At 61.6% G+C, this 22,195-nt stretch overlaps 2 protein-coding genes across 5 annotated transcripts; both read left to right on the top strand.

The window, feature by feature from the left end:
• The first annotated feature begins 11,524 nt into the window (after positions 1-11,524).
• On the top strand, positions 11,525-18,322 carry ZNF628 (zinc finger protein 628). Of its 3 annotated transcripts, none has more exons than XM_019979868.2 (2): positions 11,525-11,745; positions 15,103-18,322. In XM_019979868.2, the coding sequence occupies exon 2, from the start codon at positions 15,108-15,110 to the stop codon at positions 18,198-18,200; it is 3,093 nt and encodes a 1,030-aa protein (XP_019835427.2). In that variant the 5' UTR covers positions 11,525-11,745; positions 15,103-15,107; the 3' UTR covers positions 18,201-18,322. The 3 variants fall into 3 exon arrangements, with proteins under 3 accessions (XP_019835427.2, XP_070627824.1, XP_070627826.1); XM_070771723.1 differs by lacking the exon at positions 11,525-11,745 and adding an exon at positions 13,115-13,697; XM_070771725.1 differs by lacking the exon at positions 11,525-11,745 and adding an exon at positions 14,355-14,556.
• A 378-nt stretch (positions 18,323-18,700) lies between these two features.
• On the top strand, positions 18,701-21,530 carry NAT14 (N-acetyltransferase 14 (putative)). 2 transcript variants are annotated; one of them, XM_070771726.1, is made up of 3 exons: positions 18,701-18,809; positions 19,485-19,600; positions 20,384-21,530. In XM_070771726.1, exons 2-3 carry the CDS (start codon positions 19,529-19,531, stop codon positions 20,930-20,932), a joined length of 621 nt encoding a protein of 206 aa, XP_070627827.1. In that variant the 5' UTR covers positions 18,701-18,809; positions 19,485-19,528; the 3' UTR covers positions 20,933-21,530. The 2 variants fall into 2 exon arrangements, with proteins under 2 accessions (XP_070627827.1, XP_019835428.1); XM_019979869.2 differs by lacking the exon at positions 18,701-18,809 and adding an exon at positions 18,984-19,080.
• Positions 21,531-22,195: the final 665 nt, after the last annotated feature.

Raw genomic sequence — 22,195 nt, 5'->3', positions numbered from 1 at the left:
GTCTTTATTGAGTTTGTTAAATATTGCTTCTGTTTTATGTTTGTTTGTTTGTTTTTTTTTTTTCTGGCCACAAGGTATGTGGGATCTTGGGCCTCCCTGGTGGCTCAGACAGTAAAGAATCCGCCTGCAATGCAGGAGACCCGGGTTTGATCCCTGGGTTGGGAAGACCCCCTGGAGAAGGGAAAGGCTACCCACTGCAGTATCCTTGCCTGGAGAATCCCATGGACAGAGGAGCCTGGCAGCTACAGTCTGCAGGGCCACACAGAGTGGGACGTGACTGGGCGACTAACATTTTCACTTTCACGCTATGTGGGCTCTTACCTCCCTGCCCAGGGGCCGAACCTGCACCCCTCGCACTGGAAGGCGAAGGTAAAACCCCTGGACCGCCGGGGAAGGCCCCACTTCTTTATTCTGACAGTCCCTTATCAGCTGCCTCCCCACTGGAACACAAACTCCATGAAGCAGAGAGTTTTTCTGGCTATGCCCGCGGCATGCAGGGTCTTGGTTCCCGGACCAGGGATTGAACCCACGCCTCCTGAGTGGAAGCACAGAGGGTTAACCACTGGACCGCCAGGGAACTCCCGAGGCAGAGAACTTTGCTTCCTACGGATGGGTCTCTGGGGCCAGGCACACAGTCGGCACTCCATAGGTGCATGTTGGGTGCATCTGGCCCCGGGGTCCCCTCTGCTCTGTGCTGTCTGGGCCTGGGTCCCACCCCAGCCCCTCCCAGCCCCCTCCCACCCTGCCCCCCTCACCTGCAGATCTGGTTGTGTAGGAACCTCCTGTGGTTGGGCCTCCTTTTGAGGGGCCTGGCCCGCCGCGGGTGCAGAGCGCGCAGCACGTGAGCAGCCGCCCCACTCACGAAGGCGCACAGCTCCCGGGGGCCTGCCTCGGAGACTCCAGGGCCTGTGGGAGCCCCGGGGTGCATGGCTGGGGTGACGGAGTGGCTCCCCACAATGCTGATCAGAGAGCAGCCACCCCCGCAAATCTGCGAGGGGCGAGGAGCAGCCGGGGCTGGGGGCCCAGGGCCAGGGAGGGGCACAGGAAGAGAGACAGAGGGTGGGGGACCATACAGGGAGGGGGGACCTCAGTTGGCAGAGCAGGGCCCAGGGAATCGGAACCGTCCTGTGCCCTCACCCGGGCCCTGAGGTGTGAGGAGCCCATAGGTGGGGGTCTGATATAGGCCGGCCAGGGGGCAGGGAGGGGAGGGGTCATTCTGTGTGCCCCCCTCAAAGGCCCAATTAGCACATAGTTGGGCCTGGGATCTGGGACAGGCAGCGTAGGTGGGGGGGTCAGAGAAAAGCGCCTGGAGATGGCCAATTAAGGGGACAAAAGCCTCATTAGGGAAGCGGGGCCAGGAGCGAGTCAACCCCAGCGATTAGCCTGGAGGACCCGTAATTGCAGCCCAGGGGAGGGGGTGCAGGGAAGCTTGGGTGCCCAGCGCCCAGAGGAAGCGGGCAGTGCCCCCGGGAGGGTGCTGAGCGCCTCCAGCTGCGGGGCGGACACCCCATGTCTGCCCAGCCCCCGCCATGCTGCCTCCCCAAGCCTTCCCCCCACCTCTGTTCCAGGGCTCAGGGAGGCCTGCTCTGCCCAGGGCCTAACAGCTGTGGGGGGCTGGCATCTGGCGGGGCTGACTCCCAAACCCGGCCTTTCCCACCTCAGCTTCTGTGAGTGAGCAGGGGAGAGGGGTGGGGACTGCCTGCAGGCTGGGCCTGGCTGCTCAGGTGGGGGAGGGGATGCCAGCCAGACCTGCTGGGAGGGGAAGCAGAGACCCAGGCCTGGTTTCCCACCAGGTATTTCACTGAGGGGCTGGGGGGCTGGCCCTGGACGAGGTAGGGAGGAAGGGCTGGCTCCTGGGGCCTTGGCTGGTGTGGGAGGGGCCTCTCCACGTTTGAGAAGACCTGTAGGAGTTTGTGTTGGGAGGTTCATGAGCCCCGTGGACGCCCCAACACGTGGCCGCAAAGCTGACGGCTTCACACCATGCACATGGCTTCCCCTGCAGTTCTAGGTCAGGATCACGCTGGGTCCCCTGAGCTGATGTCAGGGCGTTGCTTCTGGAGGGTCTGCTCCTGCCTTTCCCGGCGTCTTGAGGTCGCCCAGAGTCCTTGGCTTGTGGCTCCTGCCTACGTCTCCTAAGTGAGTCCTCCTCCAACGTCTCCTTCTGACCCCGCCCCTCCTGTCCCCCGTCATAGGGACTCACCAGGTTACCCCGGATAACCTCCCACTCTTCGCATCCTCTTCACATCCTCAACTCCGCCACGTCCCGCTCGCCACGTAAGTCACGTGGTTGCAGGTGCCGCAGGTTAGGACGTTCGCAGCTTTAGGCCACAGAGGGCGAGGCTTGGCCCCAGTGATGGCTCCTCCCGGGCTCCCCCTGGAGGCCATGGCAACTGGGTTAGTGGTTGCAGCCGCTGAGGCCGAGCCCGGGGCTGCCCGGGGCCGAGGCAGGGTGCTGGGCGTGCTCCGGCATCCAGGCAGGGAAACAGACGGACACAGCACGGTGAGGAGACCCCGGGGTCCCCAGTGCCTGACACGCTGCCCCTTGGCGAGGCCCCCTGCCCCCGGGCACGCACAGGAAGTCATGAGTGTCCCTGTTTCCTGTAGGAGAAACTGCGGTCAGGGCATACGTGCACCCAAAGTCACGGCAACTGAGCTGGGATTTAATGCATGTCGGGAAAAAGCTCTCAGGAGGGAAACGAAGAACTTTCTGAAAGCTCTCATAGGGCTTCCCTTATGACTCAGCGGTGAGGAGGCTGCCTGCCAACGCAGGGGATGCAGGTTTGATCCCTGGTCTGGGAAGATGCCACAGGCCGCCGAGCAACTGGGCCAGCGCACCGCAACTACTGAGCCTGCGCTCTGGAGCCCGGCAACCGCAAGGACTGAGCCCACGCGCAGCAACTATGGAGGCCGCACACCCAGTGCCGGGCCCTGTCCTAAGAGAAGCCACTGCAGTGAGAAGCCAGCGCACCGCAACTGGAGAGCAGCCCCCGCTCACCGCCACCGGAGGAAGCAACCAAGACCCGGCACAGCCAAACATAAATAAATTAATCTTTTAAAAAAAGCTCTCAGTTGTTAAATACTAAAATATGTTATTTCTAAGTCCATCCATTATAAATTTCCCCCTGAACGATTCCCAGGTAATATTATCAGCAACAAATTATAAACAACTATAAAACGGCTCAAGAAGAGAATATATATTACAGGAGTCCCCTTTTTTTTTTTTTTGGGGCAGAGAGGCTTGAGGGATCTTAGTTCCTAGACCAGGGATTGAACCCAGGTCCTGGTAGTGAGAGAATGGAGCCTCTTGGGAATGCTTAGCAAGCTGTCCTTTTGAAATGAGAGCTACCAGATGGGATACAGCAAAAGTATTGGAGCTTCAGCTTCAGCATCAGTCCTTCCAAGGAATATTCAGGGTTGATTTCCTTTAGGGTGGACTGGTTGGATCTCCTTGCAGTCCAAGGGACTCTCAAGAGTCTTCCCCAGCACCACAGTTGGAAAGCAACAACTCTTTGGCACTCAGCCTTCTTTAGGGTCCAACTGTCACATTCTGGTAAGATGGGGATGAGAAGGCGGCCCAGGGAGAAATCCCCCAAACTCCCACAGCGACTCAGTGGCAAAGATGGGGTTTGAACTTGAATTTGGAAACCCCATGGACTGGACAGAGGAGCCTGGGGGGCTACGGTCCATGCGGTCACAAAGAGTTGGACACGACTTAGCGACTAAACAATGCCCGAATCCAGGCCTTTGCTTCCCGGGCCCGTTCATCATCCAGCCATGCCCCGGGTGGCAGCCCAGTAGGCAGTGGCCGAAGCCCAGCCAGGCACAGGGCTCAGAGGGGGCACCAGGCCAGCCGCAGCACGGTAGCAGCGGGCACTGAGTGTGGCGGCCTGCATGGGCATGACCCGTGCCAGCAGTAGGCAGCCAGCAACATTGCTGGAGGTCCAGTCCCCCTGGCAGTGTGCTGAGAGCTGCAGCCAGTGCGGCCAGTAGCAGAGGGTGGGCCAGATGCCCTGTATCACCCATGCCAGCCACAGCTCCAGTGTGTTGAGGGCTGTCTCTCCCATCCCCAGTGCCACCTGTGTGCCACGCCGCGGTCAGGGACAGGGCAGCCTGGACGCAGCATGGGGGCCTGGGCGTCAGGTCTGCCTGGCGGCATCACAGGCCTCCTGCGCTCTGCCCCGGCCCCTCACTGTCCGTCTGGGAGTCTCCCTGACTCCAGGGCTGGCTCTGTGTCACCGCTGCTCTCTCCTCCTCTGCGCCCAGCTCTCCTGCCCCGCCCCGGGTCTGCACCTCTCTCCTTTGCAGTGTCTCTGATGACGCCCCCCACTCTGTGCTTCTGGCTTGTCTTGCTGTCTCTGTCACCACCTGTCACCATCTCCAGAGCATCGCTCAGACTTTGAATGTGTCTCCGTCTTGATCTGGGCCGACTGTGTGTGTGTGTGTGTGTGCGCACACGTGTCCTGGACAGGCATGTGGTGTCCTAGCTAGGTAGGCCTGGAAGGTTTCCTGACCTGTTGCTCTCAGGCCCAGAGGGGAAAGTCCAGGATGCCTGGGCAGCGGGGTGCTGGGGGGAGTGGACGCCCCAGGTCTCTGCAGGGTTAGATGTCAGAGCTCAGGCCCCAGGACAGGCAAGGGGCTGCCCCTGCATGGCTGGCATGATGTTTGCCAGCCCAGCTCCAGGAGCGGACTCACATCCAAGCCATCAAGGGTCACAGGCAACAACTGCTGACCACTGGGTCCCCGTGGGAGGGCGGCCCGCCGGCAGGGTGTCACCTGGATGGCCCACCAGGGGGCGCCAATGTCCGAGGCCGGCCTTGGGATGCCCTGAGGGAGGGACGCTCCAGGGTGTGTGTGGCTTGCACTTTTGAGCCTCTTTCCTTCTCCTGTCTCCGTCCCTTTTTAAAAAAAAAGGGGCAAAAAAAGTCTTTAAAAATATTTATTTATTTGGCTGCACCAAATAAATTTATTTGTTTAGTTGCACATGCGGGATCTTCCAGCTGCGACATGTGGGGTCTAGTTCCCTGACCGGGACCCAGGCATTGGGAGCACAGTCTTAGCCACTGGACCACCAAGGAAAGTCCCTGCGTCCTTCCTTTCCTAAAAATAATTTTTTAAATGCATTTATTTTGGGCCGTGCTGGGTCTTCATTGCTGCGTGGGCCTTCTCTATATGCAGTGCTCTGGCCTCTCGTTGGGCCAGCTTGTCTTGTTGCAGAGTCGGGGCTTTGCAGCGTGAGGGTTTCAATAGTTGTGGCTCCCCAGCTCTAGAGCACGGGCTCAACAGCTGTGGTGCATGAGCTTAGTTGCCCTGCGGGATGTGGGAATCTTCCGGGATGAGGGATCAAACCCAAATCTCCTGCATTGTCAGGTGGATCCTTTAACTGAACCACTGGGGAAGCCCCCCTGTCTCCTTCCTTAATGAAAGTCCCCCGCAGCTGGGGGTTGGCTTCATCTGAGGACCTGCCCTTGCAGGTATGAGAAAGTATTCACAGACTCCTTTCTCCTATCCCAGCTCTCGGAACTGGTGGTAGAGGGTGCGTGGAGTCAGTCAGAAAGCATTTATGCAGCACCTGCTGTGTGCAGGGACTCAGGATGCAGTGGTGGACAAGACAAGCACAGTCTCTCCCTGCAGGAGTCTTGGAGGGAGCTGTCTGTAAACTAGAAATTACGGTTCCAGAGGTGCCATGAAGATGCAGAGGCTGGACAGGAAGTTGCAGGCAGGGGTGATGCTTCAGGTAGAGAAACCCTCTCTGAGAAGGTGATAATTGTCTGGCAACCCTAATGCAAGGGGTGGCAACCAGGAGCTTCCCAGGTAGAGGGCACAGTGGGTGCAAAGGCCCTGAGGCAGGAGTAAGCTTGAAGGGAGGGAGTGAGAGTGAGAGAGAGAGAGAGAGAGCGATGTGAGGAGATGAAGTCAGAGAAGTGGTCAGGGGCCAGACACGTGAGGCTTTGTAGGCTAGGCAGGAGTTGTTATGAGTGCAAGAGTGATGGGAGCCATGGAAGGTTTGGGACAGAGGTAGTTCCCGAGGCTCAGGGCCCTGCCCCAAACCTCCTTTGCTGGCCTCGCTGACCCTGCCCCTACATCCCTCTCTGGTGTGTGGAAGGGGTGTCAGGACCCCGCTGGGAGCCCAGACAAGGCTTCTCCCTCCCTGCCTCCACCCCGTCATATGCTGCCTCCCTCAACCCAGTCCAAGGGGGACTTTGTCCCCATAATATTTTCTTTTTAAAATATTTCTTTCTTTCTTTATCTGAGCCAGGTCTTAGTTGCGGCATGCAAGCTCTTACGGCATGTGGGATCTAGTTCCCTGACTAGGGGTTGAACCCCAGCCCCCAGCATTGGGAGCGTAGAGTCTCAGCCACTGGACCACCAGGGAAGTCCCTGTTCCCCGTAGCATTTATTGTAAACATTTACAGATGAGAGTTCCTGGTGTGCTCGACCCATAACCCAGAGGCGCCCGCACCGTCACGTTTGTTTCATATCTCTTCTTCTGAGAAGAGGGATGGGTTGAATTATGCCTTCCTGAACTCGTGTGTTGAAGTCCCAGCCACCCGACCTCAGAATGTGACTGTGCTCACAGATAAGGTCTTTACAGTGGTAATTAAATGAAAAGGAGGTCAGTTGAGTGGGCCGTAGCCCAATATGAGTGGTGGTGGTGGTTTAGTCGCTAAGTCATGTCCAACTCTTGGGATCCCATGGTCTGTGCCCACCAGGCTCCTCTGTCCATGGGATTCTCCAGGCAAGAATACTGGAGTGGGTTGCCATTTCCTTCTCCAGGGGATCTTCCTGACCCAGGAATCAAACCCGGGTCTCCGGCATTGCAGGCAGATGATTTACCAACTGAGCTATGAGGGAAGCCCCAGGATGAGAAGTGTCCCTATTGTTGTTCAGGGCTAAGTCATGTCTGGCTCTTTGCAACCCCAGGGACTGCAGCACTCCAGGCTTCCCTGTCCTTCATTATCTCCCAGAGTTTGCTCAAACTCATGTCCATTGAGTCGGTGATGCCATCCAACCATCTAGTCCTCTGTTGTCCCCTTCTCCTCCTGCCCTCGATCTTCCCCAGCATCAGGGTCTTTTCAGGTGAGTCAGTTCTTTACATCAGGTGGCAGAGTATTGGAGCTTCAGCTTCAGCATCAGTCCTTCCAATGAATACTGAAAGTTGATTTCCTTTAGAATGGACTGGTTGGATCTCCTTGCAGTCCAAGGGACTCTCAAGAGTCTTCTCCAACACCAGTTTGAAAGCACCAATTCTTTGGCACTCAGCCTTCTTTATGGCCCAACTCTCATATGACCACTGGAAAAACCATAGCTTTGACTAGACGGATGTTTGTCAGCAAAGTGATGTCTCTCCGCTTTTTCATATGCTGTCTAGGTTGGTCTTTTCTTCCAAAGAGCATCTTTTCATTTAATTGCTGCAGTGACCATCTGCAGTGATTTTGGAGCCCAAGAAAATAAAGTCTGTCACTGTTTCCATTGTTTCCCCATCTATTTGCCATGAAGTGATGGGACTGGATGCCATGATCTTAGTTTTTTGAATGCTGAATTTTAAGCCAACTTTTCCACTCTCCTCTTTCACCTTCATCAAGAGGCTCTTTAGTTTCTCTTCACTTTCTGCCATTAGGGTGGTGTCATCGGCATATCAGGAAAGCCATGGTATTGTCCAAAGGCCTGAGAACCAAAGAGCTGATGTTGCAGGCTCCAGCCTGGGTCTGAAGACACGAGAACCAGGAGTGGTGAGTGCAGGCAGAGAGCAGTGTCCCAGCTCAGACCGTCAGGCAGAGAGTGAAGTCCACCTCCTTCCACCTTTTGGTTCTGTTCAGGCCCTCAGTGGATCAGATGGCATCCACCCACACGCGGGTGGGCCCCCAGCTCCGCTCAGTCTACTGATCCAAATGCAAACTCTTCCAGAAACACCCTCACAGACACATCCAGAAATCATGTTTAACTGCTGGGCAGCCTGTGGTCCAATCAAGGTTACTCATGAAATGAACTCTCACGTTTCCTATAGATTAACTCAAAGTCAGCTGATGAGGACCCTGATTGCACATGCTGAGAACGGGTCACAGGAGTGAGGGACACCCCCGCCGCATGCAGGGCCTTTGGGGCAGAAGTGATCCCTGTGCTCCCCAGGTCCTGGCCACCTTCAAAGACTGCGGGCCTCCCTCAGCCCTGTCCCCCTGGGAAGAACCGTCCACCTGACTGGCCAGGCGGGGGGCTCGAGGCACTGGGGCTGGATGGGACCCCTGATCTCCTTGGGCGGGGTCCCTCCCCCTGTAAAGCACTGGGGCAGGGTGTCCTTGGCCAGGAAGAAGAATGCCTTGGGGGACTTCCCTGCCCGCCCAGTGGTTAAGACTCCATGCTTTCACTGCAGGGGGTGCAAGTTCCATCCCTGGTGTTCAGCCCCTGGTTGGGAACCAAGATCCCACCTGAGGACTGGAGAGGCAGATGTCCAGACGCTGGCTTGGTCCTCCGTGGAGCCTTCACCACCTGCCCCTAGCCCTGGACACATGCCCTTGCCCATCTCTCCTGCTGTTTTCTCCCCTGAGATGCTTAGCAGCACACAGCCATAGGATATGCGTTATTTATTATGTCCTGTTTATTGCCACCCCTCGTCTCCTGTAGAGGCTCAGATGGTGAAGAGTTTCAATGCAGGAGACTGGGGTTAGACCCCTGAGTCGGGAAGATCCCCTGGAGAAGGAAATGGCAACCCACTCCAATACTCTTGCCTGGAGAATCTCATGGACAGAGGATTCTGGGGGCTACAGTCCATGGGGTCACAAAGAGTCTGACACCACTGAAGCGACTAACACTTTGTAAACTCACTGGGGCCCAACTTTTGCTGCACCCCACGCCCCCGCCCCCCGCCCCGCGTGACTATGTCCCAGCTCTTCGAGCGAGGCCGGGGGAGGGTCGTGGGTCGCGACTGAGGGTCTGGAGGCTCCGGAGCCTGGACCGGGTGCCTCTGATGACCTCCTGTGATGTCTGTGTCAGCTGGCCCCTCTGAGTCAGGACCCGTGACGTCTGGCGCAGGGTTGTGCTGAGGGGTCCACAGTCAAGGCTCCGTGAGGGCTCCAGCGCAGGCATGGCTGGTGCGGGGCACGGCTCCTCCCGCGCGTGTCCTCGGGGAGCCAGACACGGTGCCGGCGTTCCGTCAGGCGCCCCACAGGGCTGTTACTGCTGCTTTGAAAATGAGCCTGCCAGATCTGCAGATTTTGTTTTCCCTTCCCCAAGGAAGCCCCAGGCCCCCAGAGTACGGGATCCTGTTGCTCCCGGGGGCTCCTCCCTCCTTTCCCAAGCCCAGGTCAGGGGGCGGGGCCTGGCGTGCGGAAGAGCCGGGGATACAGAACCCGGGGGCGCGGCCTGCAGCTTTCGATTCTCCCTAGCCTTCCCCTCGTCCTCCTGGACAGTTCAGTGCTCTGCTCAGGTGTCCCTCCAGGGCCTCTTTTCTGGCAGGGGAGGTAAAGAAAAGCTAAAGGGAGAGCAATGTTTAGGTGGGGATTTCATAAAGACCCTGCTGGGCAGGGTAGGTCTGACCACTTAGATAACCCAAGTCCCAGCCTGCCTGGGGGCCTTGGGGAACTGTCTTTTGTTGTTCAGTCACTAAGTCGAATCAGACTCTTTGCGACCCGAGAACTGCATGCAGCACGCCAGGCTTCTCTGTCCTTCACCGTCTCCCGGAGTTTGCTCAAACTCATGTCCATTGAGTTGGTGATGCCATCCAACCATCTCATCCTCTGTCGCCCGCTTCTCCTCCTGCCCTCAGTCTTTTCCAGCATCAGGCTCTTCAAATCAGGTAGCTGAGGTATTGGAGTTTCAGCATCAGTCCTTTCAATGGATATTCAGGGTTGATTTCCTTTAGGATGGACTGGTTGGATCTCCTAGCAGTCCAAGGGACTCTCAAGGGTCTTCTCCAACACCACAATTCCAAAGCATCAATTCTGAGATGCTCAGCCTTTTTTATGGTCCAACCATCTGGGAGGCTGTAGAACTTCACTTATTCAAGAGTGCTGCCTGCTCCTGACAGGGCCCCTCGTTAGTTGTTGGGGACACCTGGGGGCAAAGGCAGACCCCACCCCTCTGACATGGAGCAGAGATGAGCAGGTAATGGGACCCCCACCTAGCAAAGGCGAGACCATTCACCTCCACTTGGGACTAGAGCCCGGCCCAAACCCACAGTCTTCCGACTAAGATCACACAGCTGGTCTCACGACTTAATGAAACTCAGATTCTTGAGGTCTCATCATAGAAAGAATTCAGTGAGAGACAAAGTGATAGGAAGAAGTAGAGTTAGTAATATAGGATGCTTGTAAGAGGTGAAAACGGGCAGGTGAGAGAGCTCTGCCCCAAGGATTAAAAAAAAAGTTGCTCAGTTGTGAGGGACTCTTTGCAACCCCAGGGAGTGAAGACCCACCAGCCTCCTGTGTCCATGGCATTCTCCAGGTAAGAATACTGGAGCGGGTTGCCATTTCCTTCTCAGGGGATCTTCCCAAACCCAGGGATCAAACCCGGGTCTCCTGCATTGCAGGTGGATTCTTTACCATCTGAGCCACCAGGGACGCCCCTCCCTGCCACCAAGGATTAGGTGGGCTACAATCTTACAGGTAAAGGAACACGGGGGAGGGAACACGGTCCAGTAACTTTCTTAAGTGATCATCAACTTACAGTGGCCTCCCAAAGTTTCCTAGGTTTCCCTATCTGCAGCTACCTGAATGACTACCCGATTCTATCCCTAACACAGCGACTTTCCAGTAGGAATTGAGAAGGGATGGGGTATGGGGTGGCATGAGGCATGTCCATCAGGCCGAGGGGAGTTGCCTTGGGACAGTGGTTCTCAACCAGGGGACTGTGGCCAGGTCTGGAGGGGGCCGTCTTAAGGTGTGGTAGAGGGAGCCCTATTGGCCTCTGGTGGGTGGGGGCCAGGCTGAACCAGCTTGCAAGGTACAAGTCAGCCCCCACAGCAAGGAGAGGTCAGCCCAGATGTCAGTAGTGCCCTGGCTGAGAACCTGGGCTGGAGGGCCCGCAGAAAAGCCGGTGTGGCTTGGAGGCTGGTGAACATGGTAAGGGCAGACACGGGGTTCAGAACGCTCCCGGCGGTCCCAAGGCCCCCAGGAGTCCCTAGTGCCCTGGGCGAGCCCCCTGCAAAGCCAAGCCCAGGTTGCCCGACAGCCGCACTCGCGAGCAGGCGACAGACGCCCGCAACTGCCAGCACTGCGGGCCTCGGTTTCCCTCATGGGAGTAACGGGAACCCCGAGGGCCTGGGCGTGGGCCAGGAGTGACAGGGCGACGCCTGCTCGGGATTCTATCACAGGCAAGAGGGAGTCGATGCTAGTAAAGGGACACGTCCGACCCCGCGCCCCGACCCGACTTTGCCGGGCCTTGGTCCCATCCCAGCGACCGCCTAGTGGATCCGACCGGTGGTCGGGCTTCCGGGAGAACTACAACTCCCAGGATGCTACGCGCCGTAAGAGCCCGAAAGCGCCGCGGCCGCCGGCGGCCAATGGGGTGGAGGGGCGGGGCCTCGGCGCACGTGGCGTCCTGACGCACCGGCGGCGACGTCGGGGTTTGTGTGCGCGAGAGGCCGCCGATAAAGGTTGGGTGCCTCGCGCCGGGGGCCGTTGGGAGGGAGCGCGCCCCCGCCCCCTCCCCGGCCCCCGCTCCCGCCCCGCCGCCGCCGGGGCCCTGCCTTCCCGTCGACCCCTGCGGGAGGGCCCTGGGCCGCCTCCGCTCGTTCCCCGGTCGGGGCCGCAGGTGAGAGACCGGAGGGGCGGGGGTGGGGGAGGGACCGGAGGGCGGAGACGTTGGGGAAACGGCGAACGTGAAACCGGAAGGGGTGCCTTAAAGGGAAGGGCGCTGCCTCACCTCCGACTTTTGTCCGCCGGGCTGGCCCCCGCCCTCTTAAAGGGCAAGGGACCTCTCTTTAAAGGGTCGGGGCAGGTAGTGCAGTTTGTAAGCTCTCCCCTCTCCCATCGCCCCTCTGCCCCACCCCGCACCCCCAGAAAGAATTCGCCTCTTAAAGGCCGCTGACAGTGTCCCACACGCTGAAGGAAAAAGCTTCTGAATCCTAGTGGCTTCAAAGCAAGTCCCTAGTTTAGCTCAGCAAGATAGGTGGGTACGCGGGCGCAGAACCCTCTTAAAGGGGAAGTCGGGCCTGATGGAAGGGTGTGGCCTGGCCTCTTGACGGGTTGCTGTTGACCGGATCAGCAGGGTCCGGTCCCTTCCAGAGCACGGCTGTCTTCTTAAGGCATGCTGCCTTCTGAAAGACACGTGCAGCTTCCTGGGGTAGTCTCTTAAAAGGAGGTGCTTCCATTTCAAAGGGGTTGCTCATGTTTTCTCAAAGGGGATCTTTATGGCCTGTGCAGAGAGGATGCCCCGCTTTGTTTCACTCAAGATGTGTTCACCGAGCACTCACTCTGTGGCAGATGCATTCCAGACTCTAGGCGCCGGGAAGCAACAGTGAACAAGATGCCATTAGCATCCAGTGGGCAGAGACCAGGGGCTGACCAACTTGCAGTGCAGGGAACAGACCCCTGGACCCCCGACCAGCCCCAGATGTCAACAGCGCTGATGCTAGGAAACTCTGATTATGAAGTAGGTTAGAAAGTGATAGCAGTCTCCCTGGTGGCTCAGATGGTAAAGCGTCTGCCTGCAATGCCGGAGACCGGGGTTCGATCCCTGGGTTGGGAAGATCTCCTGGAGAAGGAAACGGCAACCCACTCCAGTACTCTTGCCTGGAGAATCCTATGGACGGAGGAGCCTGGTAGGCTACAGTCCATGGGGTCGCAAAGAGTCGGACAGAAAGTGATAAGCCCCATGGTGGGGGGATAACAAGGCAGAGAAAGAGATTGCAGCGTGTTGGCAGGGACTGCAGAGTTTAGTAGGGTGATCAGGGAATACCTCCCGGAGATGATGTTTCCACAAAGCCTTGGAGGTGAGGGAGGGAAGGGGCTTCTAGGCAGGGGCCTGTGTGAGGGCCCCAGGTGGGAGCGGGCATGCCTGCCGCCACCCCGTGAGCAGGGAGCTGTGAGGGTTGGAGAGGCCAGCAGGCAGAGAGTCAGGGAGGGGAGGAGGCCACAGGCCGTGGGAAGTCTGTAGGTTTTGGGGAGGGATCTCTCTTCTGCTGTCAGATGGGAGCTGTGGAAGCCTTTAGCACAGAGCAATGAGATGGTCTGTGTCAGCAGTTTCCATTCAGCCTCTGTGTTGGGAACAGGCTGGGGGTGGGAAGAGTAAGGATGGGAACTAGGAGAACTGTCAGATTCCAGCGATGCTCCTGCCAGAATAGGGGAGTCAGCTAATGGACTGGTCAGAGAGAGCGAGAGAGAGAGGAGTCGAGGGTGCCCGGGGACTTTTGGCCTGAGGAAAAACAAAGCTGTTTTCAGAGATGGAGAAAACTGGGGTGAGAGAGAGATTTGCAGCGGGCCAGGACACAGAGGGGAGACAGCAGGAACAGAAATTGGAGCTGGAGCTGGGTGTGGGGCCTAAGTGTGAGGTGTCTCTTAGGCGCCCAGCAGGGGTGTAGGTATCCAAGGTCAGGTGTCAAGTGGAGAGGAGTTTTGGAATGGTTCCGTTTGTAGATTGTGGAGTCCCAGGAGTGGTGGGGCCCCCAGGGAGAGGGTGGGTGCAGAAGAGGAGGGCTGGCAGAGCCCTGGACCCTCCAGTGTTCACAAGTAGGACTGCCACTCGAAACAGAGAAGGCCTGGCAGGTGAGGAGAGCGGGGAGCCCAGAAGCCAGGGCAGTGGGTCAAGGAGAGAGAACCACAGTGTCTGCTGACCACTGAGCAGAGACCACTGGCTTTAGCACCATGGAGGCCATGAGAGTGGGGCAGGGTCTGGTTGGCAGGGTTTGAGATGGGAGGAAGGGTGTACTGATGGCATGTTGGGGTGGCTTTGCACAGAGACAGAAAGGAGGCCACAGCTGGAGGAGGAAGTGGGGTGAAGGGTCTTTGTTCTTTTTAAAGATGGGAGACTTAGCCCTTGGGTGAAGTGATGGGGACGGTCCAGGAGGTGAGGAAAGTCCGAGTCTTTGGCCCAGAGGCAGGAGGCAGATGGCAGGGGTGGGGGGCAGTTCCGGGTTTCTCAGCCTTAGCACCCCTTGCATTTTGAACCTATGGCTCTTTGCTGTTTAGGGGTGAGTGGTTCTGTCCCGTGCATTTAGGACGTGGAGCAGAGTCTCTGGCCGCTGCCCACTAGATGACATTGGCCCCTGCCCCTCCAGTTGACACAGCCAACCCAGTCTGCAAGCATGGCCAGATGTCCCCTGGGGTGGGGGCGTAGTGGGGGGCGTGCAGATCACATGGCCTCGTTGAGAACCACGGGTGTAATTGCTGCATTGTGGGAACATTCTGTTCTGGTTGCTTTTATTTTCTCAGACACAGGGTCAGTGGCAAGCTCCACCTGCTAAGAGCAAGAGGGGACAGGAGAGAGGAGAGGAGAGAAGACGCGCCAGGTGTCACCTGGTGGGCAGTGCAGGGCGATGGGGAGGGAGCTTTGAGATCCTTGGGCTTGGATGCGCAGGGAGACGAGGCCAGGTGGCTTCGGGTCACCAGCAGCACCGTATACTGGGTAAGGGGGTGGCGAGGGTCTGGATGGGGGCTAGGGTGCGGGCTGCAGCGTCCGTGGTCGGTTTGGGGTTCAGCCGCCAGAAGGGGGCGCTGGAGCAGAATGCGTAGCGGTGGAGAGTAGGTGTCGGAGAGGCTTGTCCAGAGGGAAAGGGCTTCGGCAGTGGGAGCAGGTACTAAGCAGGATGGAGGAGGAGGTCTTTAGAGGGAGCTGACCGAAGGATCTGGAGCCAGGGCACTAGAGACCCGGCGTCCTTTAAGGACACGCCTGTCTTTAGGGGGACGGGGCAGAGAGCCCTCCAGCCTCTTGGAGGGGATGCCCCGTATCAGGGAGTGACCAGCTCCTCCCAGTGTGCCCGAAGTTTCCCCTTGAGCACCCAAGGCCTCTATCGCGGGCAGCCTCCATCGTGGGCAGCAGCCTCCTTGTCCGAAGGGAGGTGCTCCCTGCCTCTGAAAGGGCCGGCCTGTGGGTGTGGGGCTGCGATGGTCCGGTGTGTGAGTGGAGGTGCGGGGAGCCCCCGGCCTGCCTTGACCCCGCGTCCCTCCCCAGGTGTGATGGTCGGCTCCCACGTGGACATGGCGCCGGCCTCGACCGCCGAGGGGGCCAGTGAGAAGCCCGGGCCCGTGGCCCCCGCCCCGCCGGCGCAGTATGAGTGTGGGGAGTGCGGCAAGTCCTTCCGCTGGTCATCCCGCCTGCTGCACCACCAGCGCACGCACACAGGCGAGCGGCCCTATAAGTGCCCCGACTGCCCCAAGGCCTTCAAGGGCTCATCGGCGCTGCTCTACCACCAGCGGGGCCACACGGGTGAGCGGCCATACCAGTGCCCCGACTGCCCCAAGGCCTTCAAGCGCTCGTCGCTGCTGCAGATCCACCGCAGCGTGCACACGGGCCTGCGCGCCTTCACCTGCGGCCAGTGCGGCCTGGCCTTCAAGTGGTCCTCGCACTACCAGTACCACCTGCGCCAGCACACGGGCGAGCGGCCCTACCCTTGCCCGGACTGCCCCAAGGCCTTCAAGAACTCGTCCAGCCTGCGGCGTCACCGGCACGTGCACACTGGCGAGCGGCCCTACGCCTGCGGCGTGTGCGGCAAGAGCTTCACGCAGAGCACCAACCTGCGGCAGCACCAGCGCGTGCACACGGGCGAGCGGCCCTTCCGCTGCGCGCTCTGCCCCAAGACCTTCACGCACTCCTCCAACCTGCTGCTGCACCAGCGCACGCACGGCGGCGCCGCCACTGCCCCTGCCCCGGGTGCCGGCCCCGGGCCTCCGCCGCGCGAGCCCGCCGCTGGTGGCAAGGTCCTGGTCTCCGACGCCTACCTGCAGCGGCCCTTGCCGCCGCCCAGCCCGCCCGCCCCGCCACCACCCGCGCCCCCGCCCGTGGTGCCCGAGCTCTTCCTGGCCGCCGCCGAGACCACGGTGGGGCTGGTGTACCGCTGCGAAGGCTGCGAGCTGGGCTTCGGCAGCGAGGAGCTGCTCCTGGAGCACCAGCCGTGCCCGGGGCCCGAGGCGCTGCCTCCGCCAGCTGCCGCGCCCTCCGAGGCGCCCAAGGCCGACCCGCCGCCACCGCCGCGGTCCCCGCTGCCCCAGCCCGCTCCCGCCACCGCCGCTGCCCCTGGCTTTGCCTGCCTCCCCTGCGGGAAGTCCTTCCGGACGGTGGCCGGCCTCTCCCGCCACCAGCACAGCCACGGGGCGGCGGGTGGGCAGGCGTTCCGCTGCGGCAGCTGTGACGGCGCCTTCCCGCAGCTGGCCAGCCTGCTGGCGCATCAGCAGAGCCACGTGGAGGAGGCCGCAGCTGGGCGCCCGCCCCCCCAGGCCGAGGCCGCCGAGGTCACCTGCCCGCAGGAACCGCTGGGGCCAGCGCCCGGCCCGCCGGCCCCCGCGCCCGCGCCGGCCTCGGCGGAGCGGCCCTACAAATGTGCCGAGTGCGGCAAGGCCTTCAAGGGCTCCTCGGGGCTGCGCTACCACCTGCGGGACCACACGGGCGAGCGACCCTACCAGTGTGGCGAGTGCGGCAAGGCCTTCAAGCGCTCGTCGCTGCTCGCCATCCACCAGCGCGTGCACACGGGCCTGCGCGCCTTCACGTGCGGCCAGTGCGGCCTCACCTTCAAGTGGTCCTCGCACTACCAGTACCACCTGCGGCTGCACTCGGGCGAGCGGCCCTACGCCTGCGGCGAGTGCGGCAAGGCCTTCCGCAACACGTCGTGCCTGCGGCGCCACCGGCACGTGCACACGGGCGAGCGGCCGCACGCCTGCGGCGTGTGCGGCAAGAGCTTCGCGCAGACCTCCAACCTGCGGCAGCACCAGCGCGTGCACACGGGCGAGCGGCCCTTCCGCTGCCCGCTCTGCCCCAAGACCTTCACACACTCCTCCAACCTGCTGCTGCACCAGCGCACGCACTCAGCCGAGCGGCCCTTCACCTGCCCAGTCTGCGGCCGCAGCTTCGTCATGGCCGCCTACCTGCAGCGGCACCTGAGGACGCATGCCCCTGCGGCCCCTGCAGCCGGCCCCCAGCCCCCGGCCCCACTGGCCGCCGCCCCTGCTCCGTCGGCCACCCAGGATGTGCACGTCCTCCCCCACCTCCAGGCCACGCTCTCCCTAGAGGTGGCTGGGGGGACGGCCCCGGCCGCGGCCCCCGGCCCCGCCGCTCCCAACTCGCAGACGTTTCTCCTGGTGCAGACGGCTCAGGGCCTGCAGCTGATTCCCAGCAGCGTCCAGCCGCCCACGCCCCCGCCCCCGCCCCCGCCTGCGCCCCCCAAGCTCATCCTGCTGCCCTCCTCCGGCCCCGCTGGCGGGGGCAGCTGCGCCCGGCAGGGCCTGCGGGCTGCGGGGAAAGCTGGGCCGGGGGCTGGAGTAGTTTGGCTGCCAGGCCCTGGGGGGTTAGGCGTGCAGAGAGGAAGTAACGCTGCCGGGAACGTGGGAGGGCAGAGCCTTATAGTTCTGCAGAACGTGGCGGGTGGGGAGACAGGCCCGCAGGAAGTGAGTGGGGTTCAGCTCCAGCCCCTTCGTCCAGCCCCGGAACTGACCACCGTCCAGCTCCAGCCGGCCCAGGAGGTGACCACGGTCCAGCTCCAGCCTGTGACGGGTCCGCTGTCCAGTTCCAGCGGGGGAGCCGTGACCACCGAGGCGCCTAATCTGCTGGTGGTTCAGAGCGGGGCAGCCGAGGAGTTGCTGGCGGACCCCGGCCCAGGGGAGCCTGGCGAGGGCGAGGCCGGCCCGGGGGTGGTCCCAGATGTGCTCTTTGAGACGCTGCAGACGGAGGAGGGGCTGCAGAGCGTGCTGGTGCTGAGCGGGGCCGATGGGGAGCAGACCCAGCTGTGTGTGCAGGAGGTAGAGACCTTACCGTCGGGGCTGGCCGAGCCGCCAGCCTCCGGCCCGCCCGGACAGAAGCTGCTCATTATCCGTAGCGCCCCGGCCGCAGAGCTGCTGGAGAACGGCAGCGCTGGGGGAGGCGCCGCTGCGCTGCAGCTGCTGGCGCCCCCACCGCCTGGCCCAGCCTCTGCTCCTGCGGGCGGCCCCGCGGCCCCGGGCCCCCAGATGGTACAAGTGGTCCCCGCAGGAGCGGCACCTGGGGGCGTGGCCCCACAGGGCCTGCCCTCCATCCAGATTGTCCAGACTCTGCCCGCGGTCCAGCTGGTGCACACGTTTTGAGTCGGACCACCGGTATCTCTTCCTGCCCCACGAAGAGGCCCCGACCCCATCTCCGCCTGGGCTGGGCTGGGCTGCGCGGAGGGAGCTGCAGGCTGGGCTTGCTAATAAAGACCAGAATCCCCTCTCTTGTGTTTTTTCTAATTGGTGGGGTGGGAGGTCAATGTCATGACCATAGCCACCACTTGGAAACTGGGGGGTCTCCTGCTTCCTGGTTCGCAGGTGGCTTTGCGTCTTGGGGCCAGCCGCTGCTCCTATGTGGGGGCCCTGTTTATCCATTTTTTAAGAAAAGGGACGCAACGGTCACGGTGTAGGGGAGGCACTGGAATCTGGAACACCGGTTCTGCCACTTGTTCTCTGTAAGTCACCGCGCTCTTCCTCGCGCAGAAAAATAAGTGGGTGGCGGGGATGCTTATCCCGACGATCACTGAGAGCCCTGGTGGGCAGTTGGGGAACCTGTGGGTCTGAGATGCTGTCGCGGCCCCGCCCGCGGAAGCCGGGGAGCCATTGGGAATCAAGCCGCCTTCGCGGCCTCACCCCTGCGCTCAGGTCGCTTAGCAACCAGGGGCCATCGGGAAGCCGGCCGGGGAAGCCGGCCGGGGCGCGCGCTGGGTAAGCCCCGCTGCCCGCCTCCACCCGGTCTACAGTTCCAGGCCCTTCCGTCAGGCCCCCTCCCCTGCCAGCGTCCCGCACTCCCGCTCTCTCCGCCGCTCCTCCAGGCTCTAACCTATCCGGCCAGACGCTTGGCAACGGTTACTAAGCCCGAGAGCAGGCGCTGCCCCGCCCCCAGTGCGCGGGTCTGACGTCACTTCCGCCGGCGACCCCTCCCCGACCCTGCCCCCCGCCCCCCGCACCTTGTCAAAAGCGGGAGCGACCCACAGAGGTGTCTGAAAGTCCTTGTTCCTGCGACAGGCGACAGGCGCTGCTCCGGGGCGGCCGGGGGACAGAGGCGCTCTGGGCGCTGGGGGCGGGGAGCGCGGTCCTTTCCCTGGCTGGGGGGGTTCACTCACCCCCAGGGCAGCCGCGGGGCCTGGAGGCAGCGCGGTGTTGGCAGGCACCAGGCTTTTAGGCGTGGGTCGCCGAATACCGCCGGGGGCGGGCTTGACCCGAGAGGCTTCGGAAGGTCGCTGGATTGACCGGGAAGCCTGTCCTGTCTCGGCCCTCGCCTGGAGGCCGCCAGCATCCCGCGTCCTGACCTGGACACGCTGCAGCTGCTGGCCCGCAGCTCTGGGACACTTTGGGGAACAAGAGGTGTCCTCCTGACACTGACCTGCTTGTTTTCGCCAGGTGCACGCCTGCTCCTTTGGGGGCGCGGGAGCCTGGGGGCTGCCATGGCCCCCAGCCACCTGTCGGTGCGGGAGATGAGGGAAGATGAGAAACCCTTAGTGCTGGAAATGCTGAAGGTGAGAGACATTAGCAGCACCACTGAGCCCGGGGGGCGTGGGACGGAGGGTACCGCTTGGGGGTGGGGGGGCGGGACCCTAGAAAGCCCGGCAGGGGGCGGGGAAAGAATGGGGACACCAATGAGCTTGGGGGGGCGGGGACAGAATGAGGGGCACCAGGGAGCCCAGGAGGGGGCGGGGGGCATCCCGAGTGGCTTCAGCCACCCTCCTGAGCCGGCGGTGACGCTGGAGAGCAATCTTTTGCTCCTAAGACACTTCCAGCCTTGGACCCTTCTCTCTCTAGTGCTTTCTCCCTAACCTAGGGATCGAGAACGGTTTTGTGTGTGTGTGTGTGGCCACGCCACATGGCACGCGGGATGTTAGTGCTCACCCACCATAGATCCAAGCCATGCCCCCCGCAGTACAAGCCCTTCCATCTTCCCACGTCCCCTCAGCCCTGTGCTCCGGCCTCCTACTACTCCAAGCCTGGCCCTCGAGGACCCCCAAGCTCCTTCCAGCTTCCTCTCTTGGTGGGGCGGCTCCTCTGTCCAGTCTCCCCTGGTGCCTCACGCCTGCAACTCCGCTGAACCCGGATTGCCCACCGTTCCTAATTCACCTGCTCCCACATTCAGAGCCCAGTGTGCCAGCCAGCAGTGTGTTCACGCCGAGGCACACCTGCCACAGGCCCCGGATCAGTGCTGTCCCCTCCCCTCCGATTGCTCCCACCCCAGGCAGGGCCTGCCTCGGCCCCCACTGCCTGCCGCCCTCGGGAGCCCCCTCGCTGACTGCTCCTCCTGCCCGCAGGCTGGCGTGAAGGACACAGAGAACCGCGTGGCCCTTCACGCGCTGACCCGGCCGCCGGCCCTGCTCCTCCTGGCTGCGGCTAGCAGCGGCCTTCGCTTCGTCCTGGCCTCCTTCGCCCTGGCCCTCCTCCTGCCCGTGTTCCTGGCTGTGGCTGCCATGAAGCTGGGCCTGCGGGCCCGCTGGGGCTCGCTGCCCCCGCCCGGTGGCCTCGGGGGGCCCTGGGTGGCAGTGCGGGGCTCGGGAGACGTGTGCGGGGTCCTGGCCCTGGCCCCAGGCTCCAGTGCCGGGGATGGGGCCCGGGTCACCCGCCTCTCGGTGTCCCGTTGGCACCGCCGCCGAGGTGTAGGCAGGCGCCTGCTGGCCTTTGCTGAGTCCCGGGCGCGAGCCTGGGCTGGTGGCATGGGGGAGCCCCGAGCACGCCTGGTGGTCCCAGTGGCCGTGGCAGCCTGGGGCGTGGCCGGGATGCTGGAGGGCTGTGGCTACCAGGCCGAGGGGAGCTGGGGCTGCATGGGCTACACGCTGGTGCGGGAGTTCAGCAAGGAACTGTGACTGCAGACCCTAGTGGGAGGAAAAGCAGCATTTAGTGAGCACCTGCTGTGTGCAGGCACTTCCACACCATCCTTCCCCCCCCCCACCCCAGGGCCCAGCAGCTGAGGCCCGCAGAGGGCAAGAGACCCCGCCACAGCCTGATGCACATCCGTAGTGTTTGAACTTCTTAGAGGGGTCAACCTGTCCAACCCCTGCCTCAGATTCTGTCTGCACGGAGAAATCTTATCTGTCTGCCAAGCCTGTGTCGCTTGTGTTATGACATGTGGCAGGAGAGGAGGCCGAGCACGTATGCTCCCCACTGGGGTTAGGACTTGGCAGGGGCACCCCAAACAGAGATGAGGGCCCCCCCAGCCCCGGGGGATGGGGTGGGGGGCGATGCCCATGCTTGGAGGGGGTGAGGCTGCAGAGGCAGAGAGGGGCTGAGCGAAGCCTCTGCAGGGGTGGGTTGTCTGCCTGGAGAGAGCCCCAGGGAGGGAGTGGTGGGCACAGGGCGGCCCGGCTAGCCCCTCCCCAGGAAGGTGGGAGCCCAGAGGGGCGGCCAGACCCATCTGGTTTTTTACACCCGTTTGTTAATAAAGCCTGTAACCGCTGCACGCCATTTCTCTCTGATGCCTTTTCCAGTCTGCCTCCACACCCACCACTTTTGTCTGGCCCCTCCTTCCCGAGGTTGACAGTAATTGTTGGGAGGGGGGAGTGTGCTGGACTGGGGGCAGGGGAGGCGATGAGCTCAGGCAGCCCAGCTCCGTGCCAGCCCTCTGACTCACGCTCCCCATTACCGAATTTTTTCCGCCTCACAGCTGCTTAGTGCAGAGAGAGAAAGAGTGCGTTCGTGTGTGTGTGTGTGTGTGTGTGTGTGTGTGTGTGTGCAGTTGTCCTCCCCCACCCAAGTCTTGACCCTTGGCCCTCTCGACCCCTGACCCCAGTTTTCTTGGGAGACACACAGGGGGCTGATGACTTCTGCCCGCAAATCCACCTGGGGGAATGGAGAAGGGAGTCTCTCTCCTTTCCCAGTCCAGGAAGTCCTTCCTGGTGTCTGCCTGCAAGCCCTCTTGCTGCACCAGGTCCCCAACCCCGGCAGCTGATGTGAGCCCATCCTCAATCCCTCTGTTTCCGGCACACCACCCTGGCGGGACAGGAGAAGCAGCAGATGGGTGGGCGCTCTGCCCACGCACCCCTGTCAGGATCCTCCCCTGAAGCCTGCCGCCCCCCGAGCCTGAGCACAGCACTCCTGGCCAGCTGGCTGTCTCCTGTGTGGGTGTCTGC

The sequence above is a fragment of the Bos indicus genome, chromosome 18 (assembly GCF_029378745.1).
Source record: "Bos indicus isolate NIAB-ARS_2022 breed Sahiwal x Tharparkar chromosome 18, NIAB-ARS_B.indTharparkar_mat_pri_1.0, whole genome shotgun sequence".
In the NCBI taxonomy this organism is placed as follows: domain Eukaryota; kingdom Metazoa; phylum Chordata; class Mammalia; order Artiodactyla; family Bovidae; genus Bos; species Bos indicus.
Note: the sequence above shows the minus strand (reverse complement) of the source record. Positions and strands in the feature narration are given on the sequence as shown.